This window comes from Phytophthora ramorum (genome assembly GCF_020800215.1).
Source record: "Phytophthora ramorum isolate Pr-102 chromosome Unknown Phyram_PR-102_s0019, whole genome shotgun sequence".
NCBI classification, from domain to species: Eukaryota; Oomycota; class Peronosporomycetes; order Peronosporales; family Peronosporaceae; genus Phytophthora; species Phytophthora ramorum.
The window spans coordinates 451,288-469,365 of record NW_027150665.1 but is presented as its reverse complement, the minus strand read 5'-3'; the positions used below and the strand labels follow the sequence as shown (position 1 = coordinate 469,365).

At 56.2% G+C, this 18,078-nt stretch overlaps 10 protein-coding genes across 10 annotated transcripts; 6 read left to right on the top strand and 4 right to left on the bottom strand.

Moving 5' to 3' along the window:
- Positions 1–2: 2 nt before the first annotated feature.
- On the bottom strand, positions 3–602 carry KRP23_13858 (uncharacterized protein; the record flags this gene model as incomplete). Its single annotated transcript, XM_067884623.1, has 1 exon — positions 3–602. One exon carries the CDS (start codon positions 600–602, stop codon positions 3–5), a length of 600 nt encoding a protein of 199 aa, XP_067738014.1.
- Positions 603–1,275: 673 nt separating this feature from the next.
- On the top strand, positions 1,276–2,668 carry KRP23_13857 (Eukaryotic peptide chain release factor subunit 1; the record flags this gene model as incomplete). The annotated part of the gene is made up of 2 exons (XM_067884621.1): positions 1,276–1,358; positions 1,432–2,668. 2 exons carry the CDS (start codon positions 1,276–1,278, stop codon positions 2,666–2,668), a joined length of 1,320 nt encoding a protein of 439 aa, XP_067738013.1.
- Positions 2,669–3,056: 388 nt separating this feature from the next.
- On the top strand, positions 3,057–4,670 carry KRP23_13856 (Peptidyl-prolyl cis-trans isomerase FKBP1A; the record flags this gene model as incomplete). Its single annotated transcript, XM_067884620.1, has 1 exon — positions 3,057–4,670. One exon carries the CDS (start codon positions 3,057–3,059, stop codon positions 4,668–4,670), a length of 1,614 nt encoding a protein of 537 aa, XP_067738012.1.
- A 312-nt stretch (positions 4,671–4,982) lies between these two features.
- Positions 4,983–5,591, top strand: KRP23_13855 (uncharacterized protein; the record flags this gene model as incomplete). Its single annotated transcript, XM_067884619.1, has 1 exon — positions 4,983–5,591. One exon carries the CDS (start codon positions 4,983–4,985, stop codon positions 5,589–5,591), a length of 609 nt encoding a protein of 202 aa, XP_067738011.1.
- Positions 5,592–6,168: 577 nt separating this feature from the next.
- KRP23_13854 (Molybdopterin biosynthesis protein CNX1) lies at positions 6,169–8,476 on the bottom strand (the record flags this gene model as incomplete). Its single annotated transcript, XM_067884618.1, has 7 exons — positions 6,169–6,666; positions 6,737–6,956; positions 7,029–7,456; positions 7,530–7,679; positions 7,751–8,053; positions 8,122–8,193; positions 8,294–8,476. 7 exons carry the CDS (start codon positions 8,474–8,476, stop codon positions 6,169–6,171), a joined length of 1,854 nt encoding a protein of 617 aa, XP_067738010.1.
- A 174-nt stretch (positions 8,477–8,650) lies between these two features.
- Positions 8,651–9,568, top strand: KRP23_13853 (putative esophageal gland cell secretory protein 6; the record flags this gene model as incomplete). The annotated part of the gene is made up of 5 exons (XM_067884617.1): positions 8,651–8,953; positions 9,025–9,090; positions 9,155–9,296; positions 9,384–9,433; positions 9,515–9,568. The coding sequence occupies 5 exons, from the start codon at positions 8,651–8,653 to the stop codon at positions 9,566–9,568; spliced, it is 615 nt and encodes a 204-aa protein (XP_067738009.1).
- Positions 9,569–11,673: 2,105 nt separating this feature from the next.
- On the top strand, positions 11,674–13,060 carry KRP23_13852 (Cathepsin Z; the record flags this gene model as incomplete). Its single annotated transcript, XM_067884616.1, has 2 exons — positions 11,674–12,200; positions 12,277–13,060. 2 exons carry the CDS (start codon positions 11,674–11,676, stop codon positions 13,058–13,060), a joined length of 1,311 nt encoding a protein of 436 aa, XP_067738008.1.
- A 378-nt stretch (positions 13,061–13,438) lies between these two features.
- On the bottom strand, positions 13,439–14,803 carry KRP23_13851 (Calcium uniporter protein, mitochondrial; the record flags this gene model as incomplete). Its single annotated transcript, XM_067884615.1, has 2 exons — positions 13,439–14,508; positions 14,587–14,803. 2 exons carry the CDS (start codon positions 14,801–14,803, stop codon positions 13,439–13,441), a joined length of 1,287 nt encoding a protein of 428 aa, XP_067738007.1.
- Positions 14,804–16,723: 1,920 nt separating this feature from the next.
- KRP23_13850 (uncharacterized protein) lies at positions 16,724–17,097 on the top strand (the record flags this gene model as incomplete). Its single annotated transcript, XM_067884614.1, has 2 exons — positions 16,724–16,818; positions 16,887–17,097. The coding sequence occupies 2 exons, from the start codon at positions 16,724–16,726 to the stop codon at positions 17,095–17,097; spliced, it is 306 nt and encodes a 101-aa protein (XP_067738006.1).
- A 650-nt stretch (positions 17,098–17,747) lies between these two features.
- KRP23_13849 (uncharacterized protein) lies at positions 17,748–17,999 on the bottom strand (the record flags this gene model as incomplete). The annotated part of the gene is made up of 1 exon (XM_067884613.1): positions 17,748–17,999. One exon carries the CDS (start codon positions 17,997–17,999, stop codon positions 17,748–17,750), a length of 252 nt encoding a protein of 83 aa, XP_067738005.1.
- Positions 18,000–18,078: the final 79 nt, after the last annotated feature.

Below are 18,078 nucleotides of genomic sequence, written 5' to 3'. Positions count from 1 at the left end.
TTTTAAGTTGAAGAATGCAGCAGCGCATATTCTCCCGCACTCCCTTTCGTGGTAGCCTCGCTCCACTTTCTGGCAGATTGGCGTGGCACTTGGTACACGAACGATGGCACCGAATTGCTAACGTCCAAGTGCGCGAGCTGCTGCAACCGGAAGAGCGCTTCTTGGGATACTTTCTGTCGCGTGAGCTGGGGGGTGTATCCGTCCGAGTTTTCTGGGTCGATATCCGGTGGAGTCGTCGTGTGAGTCGTGCCGATCACACCCCCGGCCTCAGCGCCAACTGAAGACGGAGGACTGACGAAGGTCTCCGCGGCGGAATCCCAGCTCAGCATTTGAGGCCACGACTTCTTTCCGATTCTGTCGGCGTATTTCTTGGCGGTGGATTGATCTCTTGCTGCAAACAGATCGAGCGTGGCGAATATATCGTCGTCAGGTGGAGGTCTCGTGCGCCTCGCTCGATTTGACCGCTTGGTTTGCTTCTTCATCCGCTGCTTCATTCGTGCTTCAAAAATGTTCCCAACTGTGTCGGGGGTTGGCGGCGTTTTCTTTCGCCGGAAGCAGCGAGGGATGAGGAACGCGACGGCGCTGTCGTTGCCAAGCGGCATACTTGTGTCTCCGATCTTGTCGACTTGAGCTTGATGTGATCAGATAGCAAATGGGCAACGCGGATAAGACAATCGCGTGCACGTACTGAATCGGTTCCTGTTTTGGAGCCATTCCTGTGCACCACGATGTGTAAATGTCCAGTCGCACTCGCCACAACGCGTTCGGAGACTGGACTTTAGACCGCCAAAGCGTGGCGACGGGCGTGCGGATGCCAATCTGCATGCTGCCAGATTTGGGTATTCGAAGTCTGGGAAGTTGCTCGTCATGGTGAATCAGTAAACGCTTTCTACACAGCTAAGCGCTCATTGAATTGTAGTAGAAACTGCCACGACGTGGTGCTAACCTCTTACAGCTCTGCAGCGTGCCTTGCAATCCGCATAGCTGCGCTGTTGCTGACTGCTGGTTGCACCTCTGCCTATTAACGCTACCGCTGACGGTTGACTGGCTTTTGAAATGCTGAAGATCCTCTGACTCCCCGCTCAGATCATGACTCACTTTTATTGGTTAAAACTTCCCCAAGTCCCGTCTATTCATTGGTTGAAATTCAGATCACTTACTGGTTGGCCAGCGAAGTACGTTTCCCCCTTCCGCGCCAGAACAAGAAGCGCCACCCAAGGCCAAGAAGCAAGAGAGCTCTTTTCTCGTCCCCCTCCCAAGCCCCCTTCGTGCATCATGTCTACCGCCCCTGCCGCCGACGACCAGGTGGAGCTGTTCAAGGTCAAGAAGCTCATCAAGTCTCTCCAGGCCGCACGCGGGTACGTTAGAAGCCGAACTTCTTATTTTCGGGTTCATAGTCTTACTTTCGGGTTACTCTTATTTTCGAACCAGCAATGGCACGAGCATGATCTCGCTCATTATCCCGCCCAAGCAGCAGATCCCGCTCATCTCCAAGATGCTGGCGGACGAGATGGGTACAGCCACCAACATCAAGTCGCGCGTGAACCGCCTGTCGGTGCTGGGCGCCATCACGTCCACGCAGCAGCGACTCAAGCTGTACAACAAGTGCCCGCCCAACGGACTCATCATCTACTGCGGCACGATCATCACGGACGAGGGCAAGGAGAAGCGCGTGAACATCGACTTCGAGCCCTTCCGCCCCATCAACACGTCGCTCTACATGTGCGACAACAAGTTCCACACGGAGGCGCTGGGCGAGCTGCTGCAGGACCAGGACCGCTTCGGATTCATCATCATGGACGGTAACGGCGCGCTCTACGGATCCGTCTCGGGCAGCAACCGCGAGGTGCTGCACAAGTTCTCGGTGGACCTGCCCAAGAAGCACGGCCGCGGTGGTCAGTCGGCGCTGCGTTTCGCGCGGCTGCGAATGGAGAAGCGCCACAATTACGTGCGCAAGGTGGCCGAGACGGCCACGCAGCTGTTCATCACGAACGACCAGCCCAACGTGTCGAACCTGGTGCTGGCTGGTTCGGCCGACTTTAAGAACGAGCTCAACGGCAGCGACCTGTTCGACAAGCGGCTCGCGGCGGTCGTGGTCAAGGTCGTGGACGTGTCGTACGGCGGCGAGAACGGCTTCAACCAGGCCATTGAGCTCGCGGCCGAGACGCTGGCCAACGTCAAGTTTGTGCAGGAGAAGAAGCTCATTGTGAGCTACATGGAGGAGATCGCCCAGGACTCGGGCAAGTACTGCTTCAGCGTGGGCGACACGATGAAGGCGCTGGACCTGGGCGCCGTCGAGACGCTCATTCTGTGGGAGGACCTGCCGCACCACCGCTACGTGCTGCGCAACGAGTCCACGGGCGTCGAGTCGTGGAAGATCCTGTCGCCGTCCGAGGAGTCGGTCGAGTCGAACTTCATCGACGCCGAGACGGGCGCCAAGCTCGAGACGGTGGAGCGCACGCCGCTCGTCGAGTGGTTCGCCAACAACTACAAGCAGTTCGGTACGACGCTCGAGTTCGTGACCGCGCGCTCGCAGGAGGGCTCGCAGTTCTGCCAGGGCTTCGGCGGCATTGGCGGCATTCTCCGATGGAAGGTGGACTTCATGGAGATGGATTACGACGAGTTCGACGACGACGACGACGACTTTGACGAGGAAGCGTTCATGTAGAAGTAATTATTGCGTGACGCTTTGCGCTTAGTTAGGAAAAAGCGTCACGCACCGTGGCGCTGCGGGAGGAACGAGCGCAACCAGACAAAGAAATGCATTTCAGAGCAGCCGTCCGAGAACGGGGGACGTCGCTATAGATTTCGAGGAGAGAGCAGCAGTACAGCGGCGGATCCCGGACGAGCTGAGAACCCCAGTGAGGCGAGGAATACACGACACATTCCCTGCTGCGTTGGTCTCACGTGTTCCAGTGCGTCGTCTGCCTGCAGGTGAGGTGATCTCTAACTTGATGGTTTGTTGAGTGTGGACAGTAAGGAGGACAAGCAGCAACCGCTGCGCTGGACAAGTTCGATCCGGCCGACGAAGAGACGCGCTGCTATCTGTGGACACCATGGGCGGTGAAGAGGAAGGTGCTGCGGGGAGCGAAACACCAGTCGAGCGCATGGAGGGCAACGTGGACGAGGTTCAGGAGGCGCGGGAGCAGCAAGCAGCGGCGTGTTTGCAGCGGATGTTTCGCTGTCGGAAGGCGCGGGTGCGTCTGCGTCAGATGCTGGCCTCCGTCTTTGAGAAGTTTTACGACGCCGACTCGGGGCTCTACTACTACCTGGACAAGCGCACGGGGGAGACGACGTGGGAGAAGCCTCGTGCACTCCGCAGTGACGATGACATCGAGTTGACGGCAGTATATGATGGAAAAGAGGCGGCGACGTCGGAAGCGGAGCCTACAGGGGAAGCGAGTGCCTTGCTGGTGGTTGATCTTGACAAAGACGAGAACAGCACCAGCAACGAAGAAGGAGACAAAGGTGGAGGTGACGAAGGAGCTGAAGAAAAGTATCTAGGTTACTCGGCACAAGATCTGGCGCTGGCTCGGGAGCAGTTCGCGCACTACGATACGGATAAGAGCGGGTCTATCAACGCCTCAGAACTCCACAAACTCTTCACGAACCTCGGCGAGCAGCTCACCCTGAACAATGTGCGTGAGCTCATCAAGGCCGTCGACACGGATGGCAACGGCGAGGTGGACTTGGACGAGTTTCTCCATCTGCTCCGAAAGCAGCAGGACAAGAACCAGTACTCCGCGTCCTTGACTTTGGCGCTGCTCTTCGGGCCCGAGGAGCTGACCAAGCTGAAGCAGCAGTTCATGGTGCTGGACTTGGACGGCAGTGGTGCCATCGACGAGCACGAACTGCAGCAGCTGGTGAAGAAGCTGGGTCGTCGCGCGGATGAGTTCGACCTGCCCGCCATGCTGCGCGAGGTCGACGCCGATGGTAGCGGCACAATTGGCTTCAATGAGTTTCTGCAGATCGTGGCCGCCATGACGAAAGGCGATGATGCCGGGCCCAAGTCGGCTTTTGCAGCGCTGCTAGACCTGGGTATCGCACAAGGATTGCTTAACGGCCTGGACGAGGTCGTGCAAGCGTCGCGCCAGAAAATGTTCGAGTGGCTCAACGCCGACCTCGTCGCTGAGCAGAAGCGGCTTCAAGTGAAGCGTGAGCGTCGACGACGACAAGAAGAGGAGCGCCAGCGACAACAGGCCAAAGACCGCGAGCTTTACGCGAACCACCAGGCAGAACTCGCTGCTATTGAGCGCGCCCGTCACGCCCAAATCGAAGGCCTGGCAGTCGAAGTTGAATTCCAAGGCGACGGACGCAACTTCCCGGCGGCAGGACAATTTGCGCGGGTGCACTACGTCGCCAGCTTCGAGCGTACCGGTGAGATCTTTGAATCAACGAGAGCACGGTGTGGTAGCGCGCTCGAGTTTTGCGTGGGGGCCGGACACACGATTGCTGGCTTTGAGCTGGCACTGCAACGCATGAGTGTCGGCGAGACAGCTCGAGTTACCATTGCACCCGCGTTAGCTTACGGCGTGAAAGGAAGACCGCCTCGCATCCCGCCCAATGCTGCGCTTGTGTTCCGGATTGAGCTGATTAGCATCAAGGAGAAGCTCCAGTCTTCGATTGCAGTGGCTCCCGTGACGCCCGTGCAACGAATACGGAATAGGTAGCCAACCCCCCACTGACAACTCAATGACCACCTGGCTATGCAGAAAGTGACTAGCAACTTCCCACACCTCGAATACCCAAATCTGGCAGCATGCTCATTGGCATCCGCACGCCCGTCGCCACGCTTTGGCGGTCTAAAGTCCAGTCTCCGAACGCGTTGTGGCGAGTGCGACTGGACATTTACACATCGTGGTGCACAGGAATGGCTCCAAAACAGGAACCGATTCAGCGCGTGCACGCGATTGTCTTATCCGCGTTGCCCATTTGCTAGCTGATCACATCAAGCTCAAGTCGACAAGATCGGAGACACAAGTATGCCGCTTGGCAACGACAGCGCCGTCGCGTTCCTCATCCCTCGCTGCTTCCGGCGAAAGAAAACGCCGCCAACCCCCGACACAGTTGGGAACATTTTTGAAGCACGAATGAAGCAGCGGATGAAGAAGCAAAACAAGCGGTCAAATCGAGCGAGGCGCACGAGACCTCCACCTGACGACGATATATTCGCCACGCTCGATCTGCTTGCAGCAAGAGATCAATCCACCGCCAAGAAATACGCCGACAGAATCGGAAAGAAGCCGTGGCCTCAAATGCTGAGCTGGGATTCCGCCGCGGAGACCTTCGTCAGTCCTCCGTCTTCAGTTGGCGCTGAGGCCGGGGGTGTGATCGGCACGACTCACACGACGACTCCACCGGATATCGACCCAGAAAACTCGGACGGATACACCCCCCAGCTCACGCGACAGAAAGTATCCCAAGAAGCGCTCTTCCGGTTGCAGCAGCTCGCGCACTTGGACGTTAGCAATTCGGTGCCATCGTTCGTGTACCAAGTGCCACGCCAATCTGCCAGAAAGTGGAGCGAGGCTACCACGAAAGGGAGTGCAGGAGAATATGCGCTGCTGCATTCTTCAACTTACAATCGATAGAGCTGCATTGGCACCATTAGCACTGAAGATCGCGAATCCACTTACCTTATGCCTAGATCATATCGCCGTCTTCGTCGCCACGTAGACCAATTTCGTCAAAGTGCACCCGCGGCCCCAAAAGTGCTAAACTTTTGCAAAGCAGTTCAGACGATATCACACTTATCTTCACCCAGGTGAGGCCTTCGGCGAGATGAGTCCCGGGTGGCAGGAAGCGCAGGTATCTCTACGTGCGAAGAGCCTGCAAACGATCAATGCAATAGCCACCAAGGAAGGCCCTCACGACCATGCAGCGCGCAAACCTTCCGTAGTCTGTAGTCTTTCATCCGTTGCAGCATCACTGCCGCTAGCAAGCCGAACCAATCGCCAATATCCAACGCCAGAACAGGTCATTGCCTGAAGCAACACACGAGCGTGCTGATACTGCTGAAGGGCTACGTGCGTTTTCTCGGCGATCAGAGTCGTAAGCCTCCGCAGCAAAGTGTTATGTGCCAACCACATTTAGCAATAACTTTATGAAGTTGCCGCAATGTTAGAACCAGTTCCAATCAGCACAAATCGCTACGCCTCCTGTTTGCACTTACGTGTAAAGCGAGCCTGGATTAGCGCGGTGGTGCTCGTGCGGCACGTCGCGGACAAGGTGCAGCGCGTGCGAGAGTACCTCAGCAATTGCCGAAAAGTTCTCCACAACCGCCTTCGGTTTTCCAGGCAGAGTCACGATCAGCGTATGCTTGCGAATACCTGCCACGGGTCGGGATAGCACAGCCTTGGCCGTGATCTTTAGCGAGCTCTCGAGCATCGCAATGGGGAATCCTGGAATTTCCTTGTCCAACACAGCCTTGATGGCTTCCGGGGTAACGTCACGGGGACTGAATCCTGTGCCGCCCGATGTCAGGATGAGGTCGACGACGTCCAAGTCTGCCCACTCTTTCACCACAGCTTGGATCTGACCCACATCATCGGGCACGACTTTCCTGACCACCACGTCCAGTTGGACCTTGTCGACTTGATGGAGCACGTCTGCCATCGCAGGCCCACTCATATCCGTCGACGTGCCAGCAGAGACACGGTCGCTGATCTACAAAGCCATCCAACGAGAATGTTAGTCTCCCAGCAGCAGCAGTTAACAACGCACTACAGGCACGCACCGTCAAAAGTCCAGCACGAAAAACCTTCTTTGGGGCATTGGCTTTTTCCTTCTCGTGCTGGTGGCTCGCCGACGCAGCATTCTCACTCTGGGTTGGCGCTGTTGCAGCAAGACCCGTGGCGTTTTCAAAGGAGCTGTCCAGTACGAGCGCCGCAACAGCATCGCCATCACGTATTTCGGTCCCTGTCGGCAGGGAAAGCAGAGCGTTGGCATTGCGGCAGCTGTGGGATATATGACAGCATCGCAGTACGTTAGCTCATAACGAGACAAGTAAATAGATGGGTGCACTTTACCTGAGCAAGCGAGAGCTGATTTGCCGGCCAGTACTGGTGGCTAGGAACTTGTGTTGCTTGCCGTCCCACGCCAAGTTTGCGCGATGAAATTCGGGCCGCTCGGCATCCAGCTTGATCGGATGCGTCAGCGTCGCGTAGACCTTGACATGCTGACACTTCGGGAGTGGAAATCCTCGAAGGCGACGTAGCGCCGGATGAACCAGCAGATGGCACGTTGTGAAGGAGCTGACAGGATTGCCCGGAAGAGCAAACACCAGCTTCTTCTTGCCCTCTATGTCCAGCGTGGCAAAGGTGGTGGGTTTGCCGGGCTTCATCAACAACCTTCCAAAATGGACTGTGCCCATTTCCTCCAGTAAAGGCTTGATGAGGTCGTGGTCACCCATGCTCACACCACCGCTTGTGATCAGAACGTCAACCTTCTGTAGCGCCTTCAAAATCGTCTCCTTCAACACCCCCTTGTTGTCACTGCAGACACCCAAGTTGAGTGTTTTAGCACCCCACCCACTGATCAGCCCCAACAACATCGGGCGGTTGCTGTCTCGAATCTTGCCGGGTGTCGTTTTCCCCCTCAAAGGCCTCAACAAGTTCACTACCCGTCGAGAGAACCCCAACTACAGGCTTCCGGTGTGCTATCACGTCCGTGACCCCCGCCTGTATCAGCCAAGCCAGCATCAGTACCGTAAGATACCACAAGGCACAACCTCAACACCAGCTTCTCTCACCGTGGCCAGCAGTCCAATCTCCGCCGCAGACACCAATTCATGGGCATCTACCAGCACTTCTCCAGGACTAATATCCGATCCGATCGCGCGGATGTTCTGCCCCGCCTTCACCGACTTGAGGATATTCACGGCCACTTCGCTCTCCACGCTCTCACTGCCTTCCACGCTGCTCGTGTCTTCAATCTTCACCACCGCGTCCGCCCCTTCCGGCACAGGAGACCCCGTCGTGATGTACGCCACTTGTCCAGACTGTAGCGCGCACGCCGGCATGTCCCCCGCCGCAATGCGTTCCACCACCGGGAACTACCAGCCCCAGAAAACACCCCATGAGCCCCCCTAGAGAACTCAAAACAGACAGAAAACATCCTTACCGTGCCCACTCCGTCCGCCGCGACCACTGCGTATCCGTCCATGATACTCGCCCGGAACGGCGGCAGCGGCTCCTACCCCACACCACAATATATTTATTAGGTGCTGTTTAGCATCTATCATTGCCCCCCCCCCCCCCCCCCCCCCCCTAGAACGTATTGTTAATGCACTTACGACGCTGCGCACAGCCTCTGCCAACACCAAGTTGTGCGCCTCGTGCGCCTCCACGCGCGCGGCCTCCAACGGCTGCGCCTGGCTCAACACCAGCGTCACGGCCGCCTCCACACGCATCATGTCGTACGCGCTCTCGCGCCGCGTGGGGGACACGCCCTCGTCGCCGCATTCGCAGTCGCACATAAGATACACCGAAACGGCGTGTCAACACACGGTTAAAATCAAAAGTGAGCCATTTGTGAATCAGAAAAATACGTACACAAATGGTACTCTAACTGACGTTACAGACGTCATATTGGACTAATCATTTCGACACGCTTTGTAACGGTCGTAAACTATAGTGTGACTTGGATCAAGATGACGTCGAAGGCGCTGCGACTTGTGCTGCTGCTGTCGCTGTGTGTAGCAGCGCTGGGGGCGGCGGAACGAGCCCCCGCTACGTCGGTCTTTGATGCTGCTGAGAAGGAGCAACAGGCGGCGGCTGCCAAGGAGAAAAACCTGCAGCGCAACATCGCGGACGACTACGTGCGCGTCTTGTTCTGCACGGCGTGCGGCTACCAACAGAACTTCAACCAGATCAAGACGTACCTGGAGGACACCTTCCCGCACTTGGTGGACAGAATCTACGGCGCCAACTACGAGGTGGACCCTTACAAGAAGGTCGGTGGGAATCTTGTTTCAGGGTGTTGACGAATGGAGGCGCTAAACGAGGGGGGAACTTTTGCGGACAGATGCTGGCGCAGTTTTTGGGCTACGCGCAGGCGACGGCCATGCTTCTGCTGGTGTTTGGCGAATATGTGAGTGGCTGGAGGTGCTGGAGAGGAGTTTGCAGAGGCTAATAGTGCTTTTTGCGGTTGACAGCTCTTGCCGGCGCTAGGATTGGATACGACAATGTTGCGTTGGGCGCTGAACAACCGCATCGCGGCGTTTTTCATTGTAGTGTTCATGGGGACGGCTGCGAGCAGTTTGACGGCCTCAGGAGCGTTTGAAATCTACTTTAACGGTGCGTTTGAAAGGGGATCTGGAACCCAGGACCTCTAAAATGGTCCAGAATCTGGATCGTTTTCCTGACTATACGAGGTGTTTGCAGAGGACTTAATCTTCTCGAAGCTGGAGGTTGGACGGTGGCCGACGCTCCTGGTACGTTTTTGCCGCGACTACTTTTTGAGGAGTTTTAGCTCGCTGACGCTTGGGTGTGCGGGGGAATTGTGCTTGCATCAGGAGATTTCGAATTCCATCGGTGAGTATGGACTGTTGGACACTGTACCTGCGTAGCTGGTACGCGGAATACCGAGCAGCAGTTCTTGCTTGCAAGGCTGTGAAGGCAAGAACCTCCACGAGTGCGACAACTTCGATGGCGTTACGGCGCTATTGTTCAGGCCTACCACGTAGAATTAACGACAGTCTCGGAACTAGTACATGAGCATCTTCCGTCTGTACATTAGTTAGCATCTCTGCCGCTACACTCGCTCCACAGCCTCGGAGATCGGGGCTAATGGAGGCGTCAATGGTTTCATCGGCTGCATATTGACTGGCACTGGGACGACCTCAACCGTCGGCGAGTCGGCGCGTCCGTACGGCCCGCGGGAGTCTGTCGGCTCGCCCCTTAAGCAGCACGAGAGCCCGCGCTCGCCGCAGTAACATGTCGCGCAGCAGTCGCCGATCGGGTGGCAGACCGCTTCGATGAGAGTGATGCAGCATCCAGCGCAGATCGCCGTGCAGCACGCTTCGCAGCATTCGTCCATGGTTTCACAGTAAGCTCTTCCGCTTGAGTTTTGCTTCAATTCAAGACTCTTGAATTCTGAGGGCGGCACCGCCAACGGATCGTATGTTGCACTCTGAATTCTTTGGCGAAGTAGCACAGCTGGCCTGGATATCCTGTAGCTGCTTTGACACCGCCGCATATGTCCTGCAGCCATCTCTTCCATGCAAATAGATGGACTATTAATACATGTCCTCACCGAAGGATCTGCTGGCTGGAAACCAGTGTTCGTCTACAATGTCATACAAACCCTTCGTTAGCCAGAATTCTATTTAGTATTTAACTATGCTTTTGCAGGCGTCCCGAAGACAGCGCTTGTGTGTGGACTGGATGGACAGTAGTTCGGCTCCGAAAGACAACAACTTCGAAGACAGGTTATTATTATGCATGTATGTGAATAGACAACTGGGATTGACGAGGTAAGACGTAAGACGGTGTCTTCATAGCAGAGGAATGCCCTGCGTTTCAACTCAGCTCTATGTTCATGGCATCCACTCCCTCCTGTTCTGTATCTCGGTAGCGCTTCAGGTTGGTGAATAGTGACAGGCACTTACCCGCTAGTTCCGTCCTGGACGAGGCCTGCTGTCGGTGCGAAGTTCACTGCAACCGGTGACACTAAAATCGACCCCAATCCAGTGGTCTCTCGAGCTGCCATGGACGCGTACTCTCCAGTCGGCGCGCTGTCTGGATTAACCAACAAGTCGCAAGCCGTGCCGCTGCACGTACAGAAGTCGACGCAATCGCCTGCATCACAGTCGGCGAGCGTATCGAACCAGTCGGCGCAGACCTCGCAGTCACAAAAGTCGCAATAGTCGCAGTCGCAGTCGATTCCGCCGAGCACACACTCGAGGCAATCTGCCATGGCATACGCTGCTGCTAGCAAATACGAATGCCAAAAATGAGCCAAAAGCGTACTTGCCTCCACCACCATGCAACGGCCTAGCCTTAGGAACCCTCGGCCTCATTTCTTAGGCAGCTATTTTTGCTGGAACTTGTCGGGCTGGTTGACGACGGCAGCAATTCTGGACGACATCCTTCCGACATGTGTACTGTTGTTTGTTTTCGAGGCTGAACTGGTGGCCGACTTGGAGAAAGCTATACATGCGAATTCGGATAGATGGTGGGCGTTCGCATCCAAAGCCTCTACTGGACGGGAGACAACCCAATGCTAACCCGGAGAGTTCACGTTAGTCGAGCACAGCCCAGCATGAGTGAAGGCAGGACGCGATTGTTTTCAACAACGAGCGGGGACAGCCCTCGCAGCCCAATTGATCCCAAGGGCAACCCGACAGCTAAAGGAGACTTCTGCTGACCCTAGGACCATAAACTGACATTATACCCCATGAACACTGTATCACTACCAGGAAGTACACGTTGCAACAGTTAGCATGAATGCAGCAGCTACAATATGCGGCGTGTTGAAGTGGAAGCTCGCCAGTCGACGCCTACCGACGTCACCCGTGGTGCTCATCCTCAGCGCACCCCTTTGCTGCGCAGCGATTGGCTGAGACGACGTCATGTTGCCTCATCCTGAGACCAAGGGATCTGCACGACGTTCCGCCCGCCAAGTGGCACTTCATTCCGCATTCCGCTTCCAAGCGCGCACTCGTTTGCAGCGATGCGGGTGTCCCCTCTAGCTCTGCTCCCTCTCGCTCTGATTGCTTCCGCCTCCTCTGCCCCACTCTGCGCCCGCACGTGGAAGAACCGCGAGCACCTGCATCCGAAAGTGCACCAGCTCCCGCCCCTCACTAATGCGGAATCGTTGGAGCTCCTCTCGTTCCCACCGCAGCTGGACTGGTGCGACAGGGGCATGTGCACCCCGTCGTGGAACCAGCACATTCCGCATTACTGCGGCTCCTGCTTCGCGCACGGGGCGCTGTCGGCGGCCCAGGACCGCATCAAGATGCTGCACAAGGCGCAGGGCTACGTGGGCCCGGACGTGCAGCTGGGTCGCCAGACTTTCCTCAACTGCGGCCCAGCGCACGGGCTGTCCGACGGCTGCGGGGGCGGCGAGCCCTCCGACGTTTTTGAGTTCATGCACCACTACGGACTGCCGGACGAGACCTGCGTGCCCTACAGCGCCACGGACTACCGAAAATACACCGAGACCAACGGGACATGCCCCCCAGAGGGATACTGCATGAAGTACAGGAAGATCTTATTTTTTAGGGTTAGAGAAATGGGGTTTCTGATAATGGTTTGTGTTGTGACTTTTGTTTAGTTGTATTACGACGCCGGACCACCCCCAAGGTCCCCATTGTTTCCCAGTGAAGACGGTCGTGCGTTATCGCGCGAAGGAATATGGCCGAGTGGCTGGAGAACATGCGATGATGAAGGAGCTGCAGAATGGACCCATTACGTGCGGAGTCGCCTGCAGCGATGAGTTCACTTTCAACTACTCGGCAGGGATTTTCCATGATAAAACGGGATTTTTGGATATTGACCATGATGTGGAAATCGTCGGGTGGGGAGAAGAAGCGGACGGGACGAAGTATTGGAATGTACGGAACTCGTGGGGGACGTACTGGGGCATGAAGGGATTTTTCAAGATTGTTCGAGGAGTGAACAATCTTGGAATTGAGTCGGACTGCCACTGGGTGCGACCCGATATTTCGGATGAAGAGCTGGTTTTCTCCCAGACGACGCCGCTGTATGGAGGATCGCTTTGGGGAATTGTGCCGTTTGCGAAGGGAGCTGCCACCTCGCACCCGATCAACACGACGGCGGATGTCGTGCTGAGCAGTTTACCGTTACAGTCGGAAGAACTGCCGCCCGAGACGGCGGAGATTGTTAAGCACGCGGACGAGGAGATGCCGGTGGAATTTGTGTCGCTGCGCACGACGGAGGAACAGGGTTTGGAGGAGGAAGAAAGCACAGGCGTCCAGGATGAGAGCGTGGGGTTATCTCTCTTCGCACTTTTCGCGGTGCTCGTCGCTTTTGGTACGCTGGTGAGCAATTTGGTGTCCCGGTTCTCGCGCAACGAGACGTACAACCGATTGGTGTAGGTGAAGGAAACGTTGACTGGTGAGACGGTGGAGTTCCTGCACTACTTGACGAGGCATAATGGTAGTACATATGCTCAGTCTTTGGATTTAGTTTGTTTCGCAACTCTACAAGAGGATAACATCGAGCTACACTTAGTCATGGCGCTCGACGTGGTCGCTGCTTGGCTGAGCAAAATCCAAAATGAAGGCAGCTCGAGGCGCGATAAAGACGCACAGCAATCGCCAAGGCTAGCATGTTGTATGGTGCTTTCATTCTGCACACTCACTCGTATTACAATGCAGGTGTCTGTCATATTGCACTTCGATCATGCTAGCGACAGACGCTTAAAACAACAAACTCACTTTCGTCCCTGTGCTCGAGGCACTCGAAAGTGTCGTCTATAAGGAGGCAGGCAGGTCCTCGGATGTAGTGGGCGCATGTGGCGCTGCAAGCACTGGTGGCTTGAGTTCATGCTTCGAGTCCAACAGATGCAAGTAATTGGCCTGCAGCGGCGTCGACTTGCTGAGCACGAGCTCCATCTGAGCCAATTGCTCCCGTGAAAGGCGCAGCTCCTCCGTAAGAGCGTCGTACCGCTCCTGGTCGAACTTGGACTTGGCCATCTGCTTCTGAAGGCGACGCGTGTACACGTAGTGATAGATGTTCTCATACTCGTACTCCCGATTGGTGAGGCTCCACCACGCGTAGCCGATGATGGAGACGCCGAAGCCCGTGAAGTACGTCACCGGCTCCATGATGTCCCACGAAAAGTGAATGAACGACAGCCAGAAGTAGAGACCAAAAGCACCCACAAGCGTCGTGGACAAACCGTACGCGATAACGCTTGCCTGCCGGGTCGCAGTCGCTTCCAATTCCCGACGCAAGTTGACGAGCGCGACATGCTCCGGTTCGAGCGCCTGAATCTTGGCCAGCAGTGCCTCCCGCTGCTGTTCAAAGAGCTGCGACGACAAGGGCGAGAGTCCGATGGACTCCAAGTACGAGTCCAAAATACTGCGTGGCTGCAAGAAAACCGAGTGGGTCAGGTCTTCGTCGTCCGACTTGCCAAAGTAGAAGACCACTCCGGACTGATGGAGCGCCTGCAGCACTTCGGGCGCCTGCTTCTTGGGGATGCCCCTCTCCTGGCACATGTGCATGAACTCTGGGTGGCTGATCTTCCACTTGCCGAGTCTCTCCAGATCGCTGCGTAGCATAATGATGGCAGCCTTCTGTGCCACGGATCTCACGTCCAGGTCTCCGTCATCGGCCAGGCTCTGGTACGCGCTGCCGGTGAACACTGGGGCCCTCACAGGCAGCACCTGGTCGTTCAGCAGCAGCTCAAAGTCGTCCGTCAAGACTTTCTGCAGCGTGTCTTCCGGTTGGAATTCTTCCCCTCTGGCGGAGCGGATGGCTACACTCTGCACGGACTTGTCCTCCGCTTCAATCTGCGCAATAATGTCGGCCACCGTGGTTTCTAAAAGCAAACCCAAACAAGACATTAAAGAAAAGTACTACACGTTGCACGAGACTAAAAACAAGCAGCAATGGGTACCCGGTGGGATACTGAAGACGCGCTCCTCGTCGAAGCCGTTGAGCGGCAATGGCACCGCCAGCGTGCACGTCCCGTCGTGGTATTTTAGCTCGATGGCACGCGCCTTCCCGTATTGCAGAGGCGTAGAGCTGGCGATGGTACGTGAGGGCTGCAGAGGAGCATGACGCGAGAGAAGCCGCGCAGAGGCGACGCTGGAGAGGAGACCGCGACGCCACATGGGGAAGGAGGTAGGAAGTGCTGACTTTGAGGATATTGGAGGATCGACTAATCGTGCGCTTGTGTGGACGCACACAAACGTGCACTCGTTACGATTGGTCGAAAGAGCGACCAATGAGGTTGGACTATTTAGTTCACTTCAACTTGTTGCCCATTCCTCATAGTGTACATGAACAACATTCTGACAGAAAAAAGGAAAGCGGAAATGCTCAAACGCTAGGAAGTTTTTATTCAGCGGCGAAACCATGCCTCCTCCTACGGCTCAAATTTCGGACTTCTAGGTGTTCTCCTAAAGGTTGAGGTACCCCGAGGAGACACCCTCGAATGGCCTTGTGTTGTTGGTGTCGATGTCGGCTGCCAGTATACAATTTGTGTTGGAAGCGAAGTAGGAGAACCCTCTGCATCCTGGGTATCGGTAGCAATAGTCGCAGCAGGCTTGGAAAGAATAGAATTGGGTCCGAGCGTAGATAAAGAACCAATAGGTGACGTCGGTGAACGCATTTGGCACCGTAGTGCCTAAGCACGGGTTGAGCGGCGGGGGTATTATCTCGGTTGTTGGCGTTGGCGTAGTTGGAGGCAGCGTCGTAGGAGGTTGTGTTGTCGGCGCGAGTGACTTGCACGGCGTCTGTGGCTTCACCGTTGAAGCAGATTTCTTTCGCAACAATCGTTCTGTTGTGGAGGTAGAATGTTGCTCCGCCATAACTTTGGGAAAGGCACACGCCCAGGTATCGGTCACCCACGTACATTTCGCGTCAGTTGGGGCCACACACTCCGTGCCGTTGTACGACGAATAGTACCAGTTGCAGTTTGCGGAGGCAATGTCTCCCTTGAGTGGACAAGCACTACCGGTAGGAGCACCCCCGCTCCCGAAGCACACTGGTTCTCGAGAATCAGGGATGGTGTATGTTGCATCATTCTGCACGTCGATCGTGGGGTCTGCTGCAGCGAGGCCAGCAAACGCGATTACAATGGTAGAAATCGAGAGCTTCATCTTGGCCGTCGTTGTTTTTGATGGTGGTGGATGTGGTGGGCGTGTAAATTGAGAAGTGGCTCTACGTTGGTGGAGGGAGGGACTGGCTGTGCTGTCCGAGTCGCTTTGAAGACAGGCAAAGCAAATACTATGCATGCGAAACGGAAGTGAGTGGATGCATGCAGATGCGCACCCGTTGGTCACGCACAAACAGCAAAACGGTTCAGCGCTGACAAGACTTTCGCTCATATGCGAACCACTTCAACCAGCGGTCCCGGTAAGACATGCGAGGCTTTACCGTTGCTGTGTTACCGCCGGGTTGGAATCTCCAAAAACCTGAGTGAGGCACATGCCTTACATGAACTAGAACGAGCAACGACTTCAACGTATATTGCTTAGCTTCAATCTAGAAATTGGTTTCGTTTATCTGTTCTCCGTGTTGGATGCGTTGGTGCTCACCGCCAAGGATGGACATGCGCCCTAATGCACTGCGCTCGCAGGTGGGTACTTGGGGCTCCGACCCTCAGAGTACACGTCAGCGCAGTACTCACCGCCACCAGCGTCGGCCCCAGGAACTTACTGCGCACTCGCGTGTCCAAAATTGGGTTATTTTGGTGTGTCGTCGTGATATCGACCAGGGCAGGCTACGAATGTATGAGCAAGTGCTTATTGCTCCTTTCTACTTCCGTGGTGTAGCGTGGATTGCGTGGGTGGTGGGCAGCGCTGTCTGAGCGACCGAGCAAGGACTCTAGACGACTTGGTGCGCAACTACTTCGGCGGAGAGTACGTGGTCGTGTCTCCTTGCAACGCGGCCAAGACCAGGCAGCTTGAGGCGGCCCCTGCGCGCGTGAACCGATTTGATGAGCCCAATGGGGCGGTGACTGGCGCGGTTTACCTGCGGATCTCGCGCGCCCTGTTCAACGCAACCCTGCGCGCCTCTGTCCTCAAGCTATGGGCCGTGGAGGAGGTACGAAGATTCGTGCAGATGTGGGCCAGACGGACCTGCCGTACGTCTCTTGGGCAGGTCTGCGCTACCGCAGACTCGTGTACGGCCCGCTGCCCGATGATTTTGTGGGCTCTACTTTTTCATTTGCGGCACCGCTACGCATTTCAGGAAGGGGGTGTACGCCGGCCTATTCTTCGTGCTGCGCTTGGGCCGGACCGGCGACGCAATCTCGCCGTCCATCGCGCAACAGGGCCCAGCGAATGAGCGGTCGGGCGACGGCATGATGTTGCCGTTCATGGGCGTCAACGTGGCTAGAAGCTACTTGGACATGGCAGAGGCTGACGTTCATGCCAAATTGACGCAGCTCTGCTTGACGTGACCTCGACCAAGGGCAGGGCTGCGCCTACTTGCTACTTCAACCACAAGTCCGCACCGCTCGTACGTGGCTGGATCGGACACATTTACCCGCCGATCTCTCTTCGCGAGCATTACGACCTCAACCACATAAGGAATGGACCTGACGATACAACACCTGCCTAAGTTTTCAAGGATGCTGCTGCAACAAACGCGGCCGTGCGTCAGGTGTCCACGGCCCGTGAAATGACGACCGCATCCAACGCCAGCGCCCCCAGAACGGACACTCCAGAGTCAACTTCTCCGTTTGCTACCTCCGCGTCAACGTCAGGACCAGCACCAAACAGAGGGCGGCAGGCAACGCCAACACTGCTGGCACCACACGCAGAGCCGATGCTCCGACTGCCTCCACTCCAGCTGCAGGCGTCGCACCCAGCGCCAACATTTCATATCGCCCACAGCCGCAGCTCCGACCTCTCGAGTCCAATCGAGAACGTCGCTGGGCAGACGAGCGCTGCGTTTCCAGCCAACGGCGAGAGGCACCTCCAGCTCGACACCTCCCCATCTTGGTGAGTTGATCGTGTTCAGGACGAGGCTGACAATGCTTTCGAGTATTCAGGTGACGAGCACAGCTCATCAGCGTAACGTACCAATTTCACATTCCAGCTTTTTCGTTCACCTCTGGGACTTGGCGTAGGGACTGATCAGACCTAGGACGTCTTTGCTTTTGAAGTAGATGCCGGTGATGGTCATGACGAGGAAGAGGCCGGCGGCGAGGATGACGACGCCGAGGAACCAGCCGTCGGCCGACTCGAGACCCGAGTGCAGGTTCATGCCGAAGGTGCCAACCGAGCGGCTGATGTCGACGATGGAGAAGATGACGTCCACGCCGAGCAGGTGGTTTCGCATCGAGTCGAGCTGCATCATGACTCTCCGTGTTGGTGATACGGTGCTGCATGAGCTCGGTCTTGGTGCGACGTCAATGGTTTGAACTGCAGCCATTATT